Genomic DNA, 14,947 nt, shown 5'->3' with positions numbered 1-14,947 from the left:
ACCACTAACCTGGGGCAGGCACCCCAGCGGCTCAGCGAGGCTGCCCTTGCAACACCGCGCGTGCCTCTTCCTAGAAACACGAATGGTTCTTGAGAACGCGCTTGGTTCACTGGATGTAGTCATCTTCCTCCCTCAGCGGTGTCGAAAGATGGAATCTCACCGTTAGATTTGGAAATCTCCAAGTGCAGGACTTTAAAAGCTGCAAGTGTTTTCTTCTTTTAGGAAATACCGGAAAATCTGATGGAGGACTTGAGCTAAAATTTGCAGAAATTGAGATGCTTTATGGGAAAATAGGTGATTGCGCAAACTGCTGGGACTCTGGGAAACTGAGAGATGTCAGCATCAAAACACCGCATTAGTCAACTTAGACTTTATTTCTCCCTCTCCTACCTGGTTGAGGGGGAAAAAAAAGGACACCATCACTGTGCCTCCCATCTGGGCGATGTTTGCAAACATCTCACCTGGAAGGTGAGGTCTTTTCCCTTTCCTCGAGTTGGAGATTGTGTGATTTCCCAGACTGGCCCCTGGAACCAGATGAGTTTCTGCTTTTATGCTTCCTGGGGCACCCTGTTGCCATGCAGTTAGGAAACTTGGGATAAAATCGTGAGTAATGAGGTAGCTCATGCAGCGGGTGAGGCCATGTTGAGGAGCTGAGCACGTGACATGTGAGCAGTGTCTTCCTGGGCCTTTCAGTTCAGCTGCCATCTGACTGCAGTTCCAAGAGACACCCCAGCAGACCCCAGCGGGAACAGAAGAACCAGCCAACTGGAACAAAAATTAGAAATGCCACAGCTGGTTTAAGCCATTGTTTTTAGATGGTTCTATTCACAGCTGTGCATGATCAGAACCACATCTCTCCCAAATTATCCACTAGGATGTGTAATCGCATCTGGAAAATTCTAGGGCAACCCCCTGCTCCAGCTTTTACTTGTTTTAGTAATATTAAAATGAATGAAAAAAAGAAATCCATTTGCAACTCTACCATTTCATAACTTCACTTATTTTCACGCTATATACACTTTTCTAGAAGTTGATGGTAGGTATATAGTGAAGTAATATGTTTATTGGGCTCATGAAAATTTGTAATTTTTACCCCTCTTAGCATTGGGTGCATTATATCTTCATGCATCCATTCAACAAGCATTTATTGTGATCACTTCATGCCAGGCATTGAGAATTTAGAGCTAAAGGATTTCATGCCACTATTTCACATTTTGACCATAATTTCCATAATCATTCTTTTGAAATTGCTCTTTGAATTAACCACAAATTGATCTAGATGGTTCTTTTCTTGTCTATTTATAAATTATAGCTCCAAAAAATTGATGGTAGCTTAGAATACAATATATGGTAACAAACCATAAAATTAAAATTAAAAAATATCAAGAAAGGAAAATAAATATAGCATGAACCTAGTCTAATAGAATTACTGTAATTGGACATGTAACTGCGGTTTCAGGCAAGGCAAAAAGAAACGGTAAATTGGTCATTCTTGTTGCTTGACTTAAAAAAGAAAAAAATCACATAATTCTCATAGAGATGGAGATTCTGACCTCCCCATAGGGGAGGGGTTGAAAATGAACCAGAGAAGAGAAGGTGGAGACAGCAACACTAGCTAGCTCTTTCAAGGAGCTTGGCTGTGAGGAAGAACAGACAGAGTGTGTTGAGGCCTGGTGGGGGCCATGGGCTGCTGATGGGGAGAATCTGTAGTGAGGCAGAAGTTGAGGATCCAGGGCCTCCTGGTGGCGCAGCGGTTGAGCGCTGGGTTGCGAAGCTGCCCGCTGCCTCTGCGGCGCCGGTTCAATCCCTGGCTGCTCCCCGGCCACCGGAGGAGGGTCCCACATGGCGCGCAGACCTCTCCTGCCGCCCGCTGCTCCCCTCAGCAGTGTACTTCGGTCCTTCTGCCTGCTCTGCTCCCCGCTCTGGCTCTGGTGAATTCTCTCACCCTCCCGCGCTTCTGACTGTACCCATAAATAAAATAAATCTTAAAAAAAAAAAAGAAAGAACCATTGCTCTTAATAAAGTCTTAAAAAAAAATGTTGAGGATCCAGGGGAGAGAGGAGCTGACTAATGGCGCAGGGTCCCTATAATTTCTGGGGCTGGAATCTGGAACTCAGGTAGAAATGTAGGGAATCCTGGCTGGCAATTTCTTTTCTGGCTGGCAATTTCTTTTCTTTTTGTTTTCTTTTTGGTTTAAACAAGATGAGAGTATAGGAGAGAGGGGTTGGAAGTTTGAAAAGAAGGGGAAAGGTGGATACTCCTTGTGGATTCAGCTACTAGTCTGTTCCAGGTATGGACTCTCGGGGTGTCCAAATTCAGGATAGACAGAAGGAAAGGGATAGACGCTGGCATGGGCATCACCAGGCCCTGGCTCTGTCTTCAGAACAGGCTCCTGATCCACAGACCCCTCCCTTCCCTATGGGAGGCCTGGTCACACCTGCTCTTCTGGAGTGATGATTCGCAGAGACCATCAAGATGGGCAGGTGGCGTGTCCAATAGGGCAGCTGTCTGTCTGGAAGATTCTAAGAATTGAGCAGTTGGTGAGGAGGGAGAAGTGTCCCCTGAAGCAAGAAGGCTCAGGAAAGGAGAGAAAAAGCGTGACTTCAGAGCCTTGGAAAGAGGAGCAGGGACATAGGCAGTGCAGGTGGGAGCCATTCCTGGAGGAGCGACCCTGCTGTGTGAGAACCCGCTTTGGCTGCCATTCAACGTGCTGCTGGAGAGTCAGCTCTTGGAGTCCACTGGGATTTGGCCACAGAGCTGTCGCCTAAGGAAGGAAAACGAAGAGTTGTGGGCCTAGACACCAAAGATTTCATCTTCCGCAAGAGGTGGCAGGTGAGAATGGAGAAGCAAGAAGCCTGTCCCTCTCTTCCCTGTCACCTGGGGCCATGCCAGGGGCCAGGCCCGGGGAGCAGGAGTCCCGAGCTCAGCTGCTGAGTCAGATGTTGTGGTTTCCAGTCCTGGTGCCCCCTGTTCCCCGGCTGTGTGGTGAGGGAGGAGCCCCTGAGCCGCTCTAGATCGCAGCTTGCTTATCACAAAGTTGCTCAGAGGAACACACAGTGAGGGCCTGACGGCTTAGTCCAGAGGACTGTGGTGATAATTTACTCACTGCCCCCACCTTTCCCGGGGCCTTTTCCTGCATCATCTGCCCTCCTAGACAGGCCGCCGCGCACCCTGCACAACCAGCCCTGCTGGAGGCCGCCTGGCATGATTTCTATGGACAGCTGCTCAAATTGGGACCTGCTATGTGGGGGGTTGTTTAGAATTATTACTGGGGGCCTCTCCGGTGGCGCAGCGGTTGAGCGCTGGGTTGTGAGGCTGCCTACAGCCTCTGCAGCGCTGGTTCGATCCCCAGCTGCTCCCCGGCCCCCGGAAGAGGGTCCCGCATGGAGCGCAGACCTCTCCTGCCGCCCGCTGCTCCCCTCAGCAGTGTACTTCGGTCCTTCTGCCTGCTCTGCTCCCCGCTCTGGCTCCAGTGAATTCTCTCACCCTCCCGGGCTTCTGACTGTACCCAGTGCATGTATAAATAAATAAACAAATCTTAAAAAAAATATATATATTTAAAAAAAAAAACAACTAGGTCACAAGACAATTTAAAAAAAAAAAGAATTATTACTGAGCCTCAGCTATCTTTTAAATTTTTTTTTTAAATTTTTTTTTTTTTTTTTTTTTTTTTTTATAAAGAGGCATGTGTTTTTATTTATTTATTCGTTTTTTTTTTTTTTTTTTTTTTTTTTTTTTGTTTATACATGCACTGGGTACAGTCAGAAGCGCGGGAGGGTGAGAGAATTCACCAGAGCCAGAGCGGGGAGCAGAGCAGGCAGAAGGACCGAAGTACACTGCTGAGGGGAGCAGCGGGCGGCAGGAGAGGTCTGCGCACCATGTGGGACCCTCATCCGGTGGCCGGGGAGCAGCCGGGGATCGAACCGGCGCCTCAGAGGCTGCGGGCAGCTTCGCAACCCAGCGCTCAACCGCTGCGCCACCGGGGAGGCCCCTCAGCTATCTTTTAAAGTGACTTTCCAGCAATAGCGGTGGTGACAGTTTTTCAATAAAAACAAAAGCAAAGTGTTAAAAAAAAAAAACCCACAAACCACAAAATAACAAGTAGGTTATAAGAATGTGGAGCCCATGTGCATTCCTGGGGGATGTCAATGGCATCGTTGCTGGGGAGACAGCACGGTGACCCTCAAAACATTAAACATAGAATTCCGTAGTACCCGACAGTTCTACTTCTGGTTATGTCCCTCCTCTTCCTTCTCATGCATATTTAGGACCTTTTTATTACATTATATGCACATATACATACATATATGTGTATATTATAGACATATACACATACCTGTAATGGTCTCTGCTGGGTGAGATGGGCATTCGCAGTGTAAATGTGAATAAAGTTTGATTCCTGACCCTCAGAAGTTTATCACCTAGTAGGAGAGATAAGGGTGGCCACTGACACGGGTGGGGGCCTCCCAGGCAGAGAGGGGTAACCGGTCACGGAGGCACAGGCCCGGCTTGTTGAGGTCAGGTGGGAAGGTATGAAACTGAGAGCTGGCGGTGGGCCTGGACCTCGGGCAGACTTCTCGACGTGCTTGGCTTCTTGGCACCCCTGTCACGCCCTGACGCTGCCTTGCTCTCCTTCCTTTGTGAGGTCCTGCTGGAGTTCTGGTCTCAGGCCCCGTCGACCCCTGAGGTCCTGCGGACATGGCTGCGGCGGCGGTGGCTGGGCTGATCCCCGTGCTGCACTCTGTGGCCGGCGACAAATCTGGCTACTACTTTGGACGACAGCTGTGGTTTGGCTTCATCGCCGTGTACGGGGTGGTGGTGTACGTGGTGCGCCTGCCCTGGACGCCCATCCACGAGGACTTCTGGTGTCACGGCAACATCACCCACTCTTGCTTGACTGAGTGTTTTGAAATGAGTTATAGTAGTGCCGTCGTGGGGATTTGGTACTTCTTCTACTTCATCTTCCTGGCCCTCTTCTTCCTCATGGAATTCTTCATGGCTCAGATCCGGCACAAGCAGATCAAGACCAAGTCCGTGGAACATGTGGATGAAGTGGAGGAGGGCTCCATGGTTGGCATCCAGGAGCTGGCCCCTAGTCCCAAGAAGTCCATCCTGAACTTCCACCAGGAGAGGATGCTCTTGCTTTTATACCTCCTTTACTTCCTCCTCCAGGTCAGTTCCCAGTGTGTGTTTTTATACTTTCTCGTGCATCGTCACCTGCCTCTGGTGAGCCAACCCGTGATTAGCTGCCACAGCAAGTACTGCCCTGGGCCCTATGTCTGCCTGATCAGGGGGTCCATGGAGAAGCAAATGTCCATCTACACGCTCATCACCATGTCCCTCATGATCATTGTCTTCTGCTTGGGCTTCTTCACGTACAGCATTCATCACTACCTCATAAAGGGGCGTTCAACGCTGAGGGATTGAGCAGATGGACATTCAGAAGTTCTTCCTGAGTTTCCTCTCTCCCGCCTCCACCTGTTGTGTCTGGGGCAGACTCCCCCTGGCTCACCTTCTTGACTTTCCTACTTCCTAAATAAACATCTGCTATTCTTTTTTTTTTTTTTAATTTATTTTTTTTTATAGAGGCATGTTTTTATTTATTTATTTATTTTATTTGTTTGTTTGTTTTGTTCATACATGCACTGGGTACAGTCAGAAGCGCGGGAGGGTGAGAGAATTCACCAGAGTCAGAGTGGGGAGCAGGGCAGGCAGAAGGACTGAAGTACACTGCTGAGGGGAGCAGCGGGCGGCAGGAGAGGTCTGCGCGCCATATGGGACCCTCCTCTGGTGGCCGGGGAGCAGCCGGGGATCGAACTGGCGCCGCAGAGGCCGCGGGCAGCCTCGCAACCCAGCGCTCAACCGCTGCGCCACCGGGGAGGCCCAACATCTGCTATTCTTGTCTCCTTTCTCTGCAGCCAGACCAAGTTTGTCTACCCATTGGGTGAGTACTATGCCCTTGATAACCTCTCTGAGTTCTTTCACCTGCACTACCTAATTTGTTCCTGATGGGAAGCCGGTGACTATGAGCTTGTTACTTCACTTTCCAGTATCTTTACATCAGCAAGAGTTTTTTGTAGTCTTAGAACGAAGAGCTTTAAAGATCTTAGAGGCGATTGATTGACTTGTGTTCTGGCCTCCCAGCAGTGGTTGTAAATCCAGAGAAGATAATTTCTCTCCACAGGAAAATTCTTTTTTTTTTTTTTGAAGGATAAGTAATTGTTATTTATTGTTTATTTCCTAATCAGACATTTCACCCTGCAATGCAGCTAGATTTGGAAGAGGATTAGGAAAATATAGGACCCAAAGACCTGGAGGGAGAGCATAATGATGATAGCAGATAGAGAGCAGACGGGGATGGAGGGGCGCTCTCCTGAGCTCCAGAAGGGTCTGGTGATTAGGATAAAACACAAGTCAAATGTATTAGATGTGTCCACGGTCAGCAAGGGTGACCTTCATGCTGCTCTTCCATTCCTGGACCCAAAGCCTCCACGGCTTCCACAATATTCATGCCCTCCTCCCCCTTGCCAAAGAGCCCTGCTCACCACCCAACCACTCAGTCTTGGCCGTGCAGGTGAAAACCGGGATCCTCTGTGCTGGATCCAGCATTTGTCATGGACAAGAATCTGGGACCTGTGTGCTTTGAGATGAAATTCTCATCATCCAATTTTTCCCCATCGATGGACTTGCCTCCTGTGCCGTTATGGCCTGAGAAGTCACTGCCCTGGCACGAAAATTCTGGAATAGTTCTGTGAAAGCAGGAATCTTTAGAACCATATCTGTTCTCCCCAGTGCTCAGAGCATGAGAGTTTTCTGTTGTTTGGAATTTTGACTGCAAAAAGCTCAAAGGAGATGTGGCCCAAGGGCTCACGTTCAACAGTGATGTCAAAGCACATGGTGGGGTTCACTCTGGTTGCACCCAACCAGGTCTGAGGGTGGCAGTATTGCAAGGTATCCACAGGGAAGTCCTCACCTGGACTTACAGGCAGGTTCCCCAAGCTCCTAATTGTGGGCACAGTCTTGCTAGCTCACTTGAGTGTCCAGTGAGGACTGAATCAATCTGAAGGAGTCGCTCCGGGGAGAGGACATGTGGTAGTTAGTGTGGGAATGAGGTTTTGTGGAAGCAATTTATTGGACTTCACTGTACCCAGAATCATGCTCCGCCTTCTCCCTAGTTCAGGAAGCTAGAAAGATGCTCGCTGTGCTTCATTTGGGCTCATCAATGGGGCCTGAGTTTCCAGCACTTTCTTACCCACACAGTTGCAAATCTGTCCTTGCTGTGCTCACACAATGCCCTCCCCAGGCCCAAAGCCCGGCGGTTGCTATGTGCCACCTCCCACTCTTATCTAGTGGGGCAGCTTTGTGCATGGCTGTGTTCAGGGCCTGTGAACCCCCTTCTGAATCTCAGCTGGGTTTGTGGGCAGACCCACCCTGTGGTGAGGCCCCACCCAGTGCATGACTGCAGTTGTGTAGAAGAAGGATTAACTCTTGGACCTGTGGAATGGTCTAGGCTTGAATCAGAGCCAAAAGTTGCTGGGTGCCCAGTGCCTAGACCAGTGCTTGGAAACTGTAGGCTCAATATGTACATTTTGGGCAAATGGAGTATAGCCACGAGCTCCCAGACTCTTGATACTGTGTCTAGGGTGTAGGCTGTGGTACAGACAGGCTCATTGAGAATCGAAAGTCAAGGTCTGCTTTATATCCCAAGCAAAACTTCAAAGCCACTTTCCCTGGGGTCATCCTAGTTTCAGACAAAGGCTTTGACCTCATTCCAAGGACTAGGAGGAGGCTGCACCAGAGGGCCCAGTCTAACCCCAGGGGGCACAGTGAGAGCAGTCAACTATCAACTGCTGTGTTCAAGCATTTACTTACACAGGTGAAAGGTGTTTCCAGCAGAGGGAAAAACAAGGGTCCTGAGATGGAGGGTTGGTGAGGGTTCAATCAGGGACAGAATCCACAGCAGTAATTTGAACAGGCAGAGTTCATTAACAAAGTCTTGTTAACCAGTCAAATGTGGTAATCTACTAGAAGGGTAAAAGGGGGACTCTAAGGTACCAGAAAGTAGAAATTGCAGCAAGCAACTTCTGCCTGCAGGCTGAGGTGGGAATGTGCTAGGGAGGAATGGTGTGGCTGCCACGGGAATATATTGCTCTGTGTGGACAGAGGGACCTGCCAGAGGGTCAGACAGAGCTGATCTGGAGGAGCAGAGAAACTTCCCAGAGGGTGCAGTGGAAACAGTAGTCCATCGGGGCTACCAAGTCTCTCACACACCAAACCACTGTCTACACCAAGGAAGAACACACTGGAAGGATTTCCCTTCTTTCTACCATTGCCTCCCAGTGTCCTTCGGATAATATCTATGGGCAAATCCTAGCATCAACCCATCTGGCAAAGGAGAAATGTTTGCAGGTCATCTCTAATATCACAAAACAGGGCAAAAAAGGGGTGGTTTCAGAGTTGAGAGGCAATGAACTGATAATTGGCAGTTTATTCTTTTGGCTACTCACCTTCCATACGTGTCCTCCCACACACATTTGAACATCCAAACAACCAGGAAACAACTGGATGTTTCCCCCTAGCAAACAGCTGTAGCTGCCCTTTGCTCACAGGAGATGCAAGTGATCACTCTTTCTCCAAAAGGGAAACAGCCTCAAGAGACATCACACCCGTCGTTGGCTATATCCAGTACTTCCAAATTTAGTCACAGCTCCACTGAAAATTTAAACAAAGTTCTAAAGTTAATCTTCAACAACTTGTATATAAAAAAAATCAGAGAAAGAATAAAAATAGTTATGCTGTACAAATGAATTTGCACGCAAAAGAAATGTGCAAAACCACTTCAATCCTCAGAGTCATCACAGTTTTGGTAGATCTTTCTCCTCCACGCCCCATTTATTTTTTCCTTTACCGTTAGCCAGAACCTTAAATAGGTGGGGTTCATTTCCTGGTGGGGTGAGCCAAACTTACATTCTGAATGGTCTGAATCCCCCAGAGTCTTGACTTTTTCTCTTATATGTGCTGGAATGTTCACATAACTTGTTCTTTTAGCATAGAGGAGCACATTGGGGTGGGGTTCCTTATGTGGGGCTCTGCCCTGCACTGCACAGCAGTCGTCCAGTTTCTCACTGGCAGCTGTGGCCAGTCATGCCAGCCAGGAAAGTAACTTTTTTTCTCCCTGCTGGTTCAGTGGCATGAGGAGCCTCAAATGACCAGTGGTGGCCCCATCTTTCCAATCAGTGGACCCACCGTTGTGCCCTTTGATGGAAGCATTCCACCCCCCTTGCTTGGGAACTAAAGAGGATCTGATACCAATTCCAATGTGGGCGAAGGGGTTTCCCAAATACCCACCAAGCTATTTTGGGACCCCAGCAGGGAGATCTTGACTTAACTGTATCCAGAGAAAGCACCAGTTTCCAAGACTGTCCCCTGCCCTGCTATAAGGGGCAGGAATGGGCACAGCAGGTTCTCTATGATTGAGTAGACGGGTTAAAGGAAAAGTCCTGGAGCCCTCAGTGGCTTTTCAGGCTTTTATTGGTATTTACCAGGCACACAGCAGGCAGGGGTGCTGGGGGGTCAGGAGGCTGGCAGGCCTTCCAGCCACCAGCAAGTCTTCACTCTGTCTAGGCTCTCCGGTGTTCTTTGCTGGTCTCTGCTTCTTTTCCTCTCGTGGTTCTTTTGTTGGCGTCCCCGTGATGCTGCCCTTATAAGCTCAGTCTCTCAGCCCAGGTGTACCCACTTACGCATGCCCACACCCCACTCCAGGTGTCCGCCATCAGGCATGTATTCAGGACCTCAGGGATCCATCATCAATCCTAATGGCGGGAAGCAAAAAAGCCTGATATTTTGTTCACTTACCCTACACCTGCTAATAACTGTACTGATAACGGACTGTAAATCAAAGCTTCCCATGATCCCTCCTAGGGTTCACATTCATCTGCTAGAGTGGCTCACAGAACTCAGATAATTTTCCTATTGTATTTCCAGTTTATTGTAACAGGAATGGTCAGAGGGAAGAGAGGTGAAAGGCGAGATATGGGATGGGGCGTGTGTGCTCAGCTTCTCTGCCCTCTCCAGCCAAGACACTGTCCCCAAATTTTCATGTTCACCAGCCGGGAAGCTCTCAGATTCCTGACATTTTAGGTTTTTTTTTTTTTTTTTAAGATTTATTTATTTATGCATACAAGAGCGGGGATGCAGGCCAGAGATGGGGGGGGTGAGAGGATTCACCACAGACAGAGTGGGGAGCAGAACAGGCAGACTGACTGAAACACTGCTGAGGGGAGCAGCACGGCATCAGGAGAAGTCTGCTGTGCCATGTGGGTAGCTCCCTGGCCGGCCTGGGATTGAACTCATGCCCCAGAGGCTGTGGATTGCTTCATAGCGTGGTGCTTAACCCCTTGCGCCACCAGGGAGGCCCCATTTTAGGTTTTTTAATGGAAGCTTATTGCATAGGCAAGAAGGTTGGTTCATTAGCCCTTGGTGACTGACTCACCCTCCAGGTCCTCGCCCTTCCCCAGCGGGTGGCACTAAAAGTTCCAGCCTCTAATCACACAGCTAGTTCCCCTGGCAACAAGCCCCCAGGTTTAGGTGGGCTGAGATGTTATGTCATGAACACAATGAAAGACACCTGTGTTGCTCTTACCTCTTAGGAAAATTGCAAGGGTTTTAGGCAGTGTGTGCCAGAAACAGGACAAAGACCAAACACCCAAGTCCTATTATAAATCACAATATCATGGGAGCTAAGACCTCCAAACTAGCCAAGCTCAAAGCTGCAAATGGGAATCAAAACAAATCCTGCTAAATGTTTTTATTAAGGTATAGTAGTGGAGGAACTTCTCTCACTTCCACCCTTTGATTCCCAGATACACAGACTGCCAGGGAGTCCCACCCATGACAGAAGGCCGAGGGGATGGCAGTCCCCATAGGTTACACCATCTGACTGAGGTGTGTGGTAGACTGTGCCAGAAGGTTTGTGTGACTGCCTCCTGTGATGTTTGCACAACAAAATAATCTAACAATGCATTTCTCAGATGGTATCCTCTCTTTAAATGGTGATGACCGTATTCTGGCAGGTGGGATTCAGCTCCATGCAATGGTTTCTGCTTCATAGCAGACAATATAGACTGGAAGAGGAACCCAACCCTCTCAGGGCATTGTCTCAAAATTGATACTGTAACTGAGTTTTCAATAAGTGGTTCCTCCTTTCCATTCAGCCAACCGCTTCTGAGTAAAGGGTGTGAGCCCGTTGCTCCACTTCCTTTGCTGTAAAATTAGTTCCTTGATCTGACACAGCTCTCTGAGATAGCTCTTTATCACCTGCGGCCAGATCCCACAGTTGCTGGGTCTTTTTTTTTTTTTTTTAAAGATTTATTTATGCATGGAAGAACTAGGGTGTAGGCCAGAGGTGTGGGGCGGAGGGGTGTGTGTGAGAGAATTCACTAGAGACAGAGTGGGGAGCAGAACAGGCCGATTTACTGAAATACACTGCTGAGGGGAGCAGCGGGCGAGACAGGAGAGGTCTGCTGCGCCATGTGGGTCAGCTCCCTGGCTGGGCATCGAACTCAGGCCGAAGTGATAATAGTGCTGAGATTTAACCCCTAGGCCACCAGGGAGGCCCTAGGTGCTGGGTCTTTAGGAAACAGCATCAATTCAGAGCCTGTGTCTAGTGATTCCTTAGTATTTCCTTTCCTCCAGTGCCCAGTCATTCTGGCAAATGGTGTCAGTTCTTCAGGGAAGCCTTGGAGGAATAGAGTACCCGTGGCCCTGCCTTACACTGGATAACTATCCAAGCAGCAAGTATAAAAAGTAACTACTGGGCCTCCCCCGCTGGCGCAGCAGTTGAGCGCTGGGCTGCGAAGCTGCCTGCAGCCTCTGCAGTGCTGGTTTGATCCCCGGCCGCCGGTGAGGGTCCCACATGGTGCACAGACCCCTCCTGCCGCCCGCTGCTCCCCTCAGCAGTGTCCTTCGGTCCTTCTGCCTGCTCTGCTCCCTGCTCTGGCTCTGGTGAATTCTCTCACCCTCCCGCGCTTCTGACTGTACCCAGTGCTTGTATAAATAAATAACTCTTAAAAAAAAAAAAGTAACTGCTACCCCTAGGGTGAGGGACAGTAAATCAGGAAGGAACCAAGGACGTAGAAGACCTCATCACCGCTTACCTTAGGCTGACTCAGACTGGCGTGAGTGACCTGGCAGCCATGGGAGCGAGGCCTGGTGAGAGCCATTCTCAGCAACTGCTGGTGGCAGAGAGACTTGCTGGAGGGCACCTGCAGGTTGGCGCTGGTCTGCAAGGGCTGCCGAGGTGAACACCCCCCACCCCTCACAAACCTCTCCACCGTGCCTAAAAATAACAGGAAAATAGGGAAAGAAATCCCTGTATCCTGCAGAGGCCTTGCAGTGTCTCCTCACTGCCCTCTATTGACAACGCATCTTTGCAGCCACTGAGCCAGCTGGCAGAAGAGAAATATGTAGAGGGGCCAGTCCCAGCATCACAAAGCAGGGTAAAGAAGTGTAGATTAGAGCTGAGAGGCAGCACATTGAATTAATTCACGCTGGCAAAGGCATGAACTAATGTTTTGTGTTTACTAGACAAAAAGGCCAATGTAGCTGGAGGTGAGTGGCCGGGGTGGGTGGGTGGAGGAGAAGATGATGATGGTGGGTATGGATGACAGAGCAGACAGGTAGATGAGGGCAGAGCATGTAGGGTTTATAACTCATGTTAAGACTGAATTTTACTTTTATTTATTTATTTATCTATTTTTTGTGGGGCCCTCGCCAATGGCCGGGGATCGAACTGGCGCTGCAGAGGCTGCGGGCAGCCTCGCAACCCAGTGCTCAACCACTGCACCACCAGGGGAGGCCCCAAGACTGAATTTTAATCCATACATGATAGGAAAGCAATGGACAGTTGAGAGCAGGAATATGATGTGATCTGATTTGTTTAAAAAGGCCACTATGGTAATTATGTGGATACTTGACTTCATGTGGATTATGTGGATAATTATGTGGCTACTTGACTTTAGGGGGAGAGGGCAGGGAGTCTCTACCAAGTACTGGCTGGCCTCCTGTCTTCTTACAGTCACACAGGCTCTCCTGGCTTCATAGCCAGGGTCTTGGTAGGACTGAGGCTTCTTTATTCACGACAGTCCTAGTTTGGGGCAGCGGGTGATATGGTCACCTTAGTTCTAACACATTTCCAATCCTCTCCTTTCCTGAAAATAAGCCTGACATTTTGAGATTATTAGGTAGAATTTCTGGAGGTGACTGCCACCTGACTGTTAGGTTTGAAGAGTGTCTCAAGTTCAGGTCACTCCAGAACACCTCAGAATCTTTTCTTCTTTGCTCTTCCTTCATGCTGTCTGGTCCCAGCCACAGTCTAATGTCTGCTGCAGGGCGTCAGCCTGCCTCTGAATTAGGGTGCTCTAACGAGGATAGAGGGTGTCTCATGGGCAGCAGGCACTGGTGGGTTTGACCTGGTGGCATCAGAGGAGGTGGGTCCCATGCTCTCCCAGCCTTCCCTTCCATTTTCCTCTCCAGAGCCTGGGGAGGCACTTGTGGAGAAGAAAAGAGGTTGGAGGATGTCCTGTAATTCCTGAAAGGACTTTATCATCCAGGGGACGAGGGGGTGGGATTTCTGTTCTTCTAACTGCATCCAATGAAGACACATGCATTTTTGTATGTAACAAATTATTTCCATGGAGGGAATGATTCTGGAAGCACTGGCTGACACAATTTAAGTTTCAACAACCCAAAGAAGCAGACCCTCCATTTTCATAATTTTCAAAGTCCTTGAGTCATATGATCTTTACCCTCCCATCTCCCCAACATTCATTCAAAACCAATTTTGTGCCTCCCAAAAATATTGGGGGGCAGTGCGTCTGTCTTTATGGATTATCCATTTAATTCCCTCTCTCCTTTCTCCTTGACAGCTCTTGACCACCTTTCCACTAACCCTTGCCCTGGAAGGAAGAGGGACCACGGAATCATCGAAATCAGCTTAGCGACACGGCTGGACTCAGCATTCCCGTGTTTACCCCCAACCTTCCTCCCCCCTGAGGAGCTGAGACAGGAATCTGAGCGTTCGCTCTATTTTTGTGACCTCCAGGAAACAGGCGAAGAGAAGGCATGTGGAAGAGGGAAGATACAATTGAACCGACGTAGCATTGTTAAGAAATTTATTTGCAATTCTTGTTTTTTGTGTTTTTTGTTTGTTTTTTAAATAACATCATTCCTTAGATAAAAATGCAATCTTACAGGAATATACATAGTGTCTCACACAGAGATGACCCTGAAGCTCCTCCTGAAAGGTTTGCCCCTTCCAGATTCCCGGGCCTTCTCGGGGTAAGAAGGCGCAGCAGGCGAGGCCTTGACCCACGGGGTTATCGATGATTACAAACTGTACAACGATATTTACAACAGTAGGGCTGTGGCGTCGTGGAGCCTGGAGGGGACAGTGTGAGGGTGCGGTATGTGGGGTTGGTGGCAGGCAGGGGGTGACAACGGAGGCACGTTCCTCTTCCCGCATCTGTCTGAGAACACGCGTGACACAAAGAGGTTTGGGGGCGCGCAGCTGGGCCCCAGCAGGAGGACACAGGGAGCAGAGGGGGGAAGGGCTTCATCTGCAGCCTCTTACATGGAAGGAAGTAGCTCTGGGTACTGAAACATAAAGATATGAAAGTCACAGGCATTCCAGTGCTGCATGACCAGGAACCGGCCATTTCTTTCTGAACCTGTATGTGTTTCCACAGGTGTTCTCAGTTACTGCCTTCACGTCCTGCCCTAGCGTGGGATGCCCACGCCTCTTCCGTGCCAACCATTGCTCCCACAAGTCTCCTGAGAACAGCTTATGTTCTGGGCAGACCAGAAAGCAGCTGTGGGGCGGGGCCTAACCTGGCTGGGAAGTCAAGAGATGGGGCCCATATGTGGGGCTTGGGGTGCAACTTGATGCCCT

At 49.2% G+C, this 14,947-nt stretch overlaps 1 protein-coding gene across 3 annotated transcripts; it reads left to right on the top strand.

Moving 5' to 3' along the window:
• The first annotated feature begins 2,548 nt into the window (after positions 1-2,548).
• LOC119248391 (gap junction beta-5 protein-like) lies at positions 2,549-14,178 on the top strand. 3 transcript variants are annotated; one of them, XM_037515350.1, is made up of 3 exons: positions 2,549-2,832; positions 4,646-5,172; positions 13,926-14,178. In XM_037515350.1, the coding sequence occupies exons 2-3, from the start codon at positions 4,699-4,701 to the stop codon at positions 13,995-13,997; spliced, it is 546 nt and encodes a 181-aa protein (XP_037371247.1). In that variant the 5' UTR covers positions 2,549-2,832; positions 4,646-4,698; the 3' UTR covers positions 13,998-14,178. The 3 variants fall into 3 exon arrangements, with proteins under 3 accessions (XP_037371247.1, XP_037371245.1, XP_037371246.1); XM_037515348.2 differs by lacking the exon at positions 13,926-14,178 and having other exon boundaries at positions 4,646-5,554; XM_037515349.2 differs by lacking the exons at positions 2,549-2,832; positions 13,926-14,178 and adding an exon at positions 4,213-4,530 and having other exon boundaries at positions 4,646-5,554.
• The last annotated feature ends 769 nt before the right edge of the window (positions 14,179-14,947 follow it).

The sequence above is a fragment of the Talpa occidentalis genome, unplaced genomic scaffold (genome assembly GCF_014898055.3).
Source record: "Talpa occidentalis isolate TD23 unplaced genomic scaffold, MPIMG_talOcc4v2.1 talOcc4.16, whole genome shotgun sequence".
NCBI classification, from domain to species: Eukaryota; Metazoa; Chordata; class Mammalia; order Eulipotyphla; family Talpidae; genus Talpa; species Talpa occidentalis.
Note: the sequence above shows the minus strand (reverse complement) of the source record. Positions and strands in the feature narration are given on the sequence as shown.

Bases quoted from the DNA above. Each gene is read 5' to 3' on its own strand.
- LOC119248391 (XM_037515348.2), top strand. From the start codon at position 4,699: ATGGCTGCGGCGGCGGTGGCTGGGCTGATCCCCGTGCTGCACTCTGTG.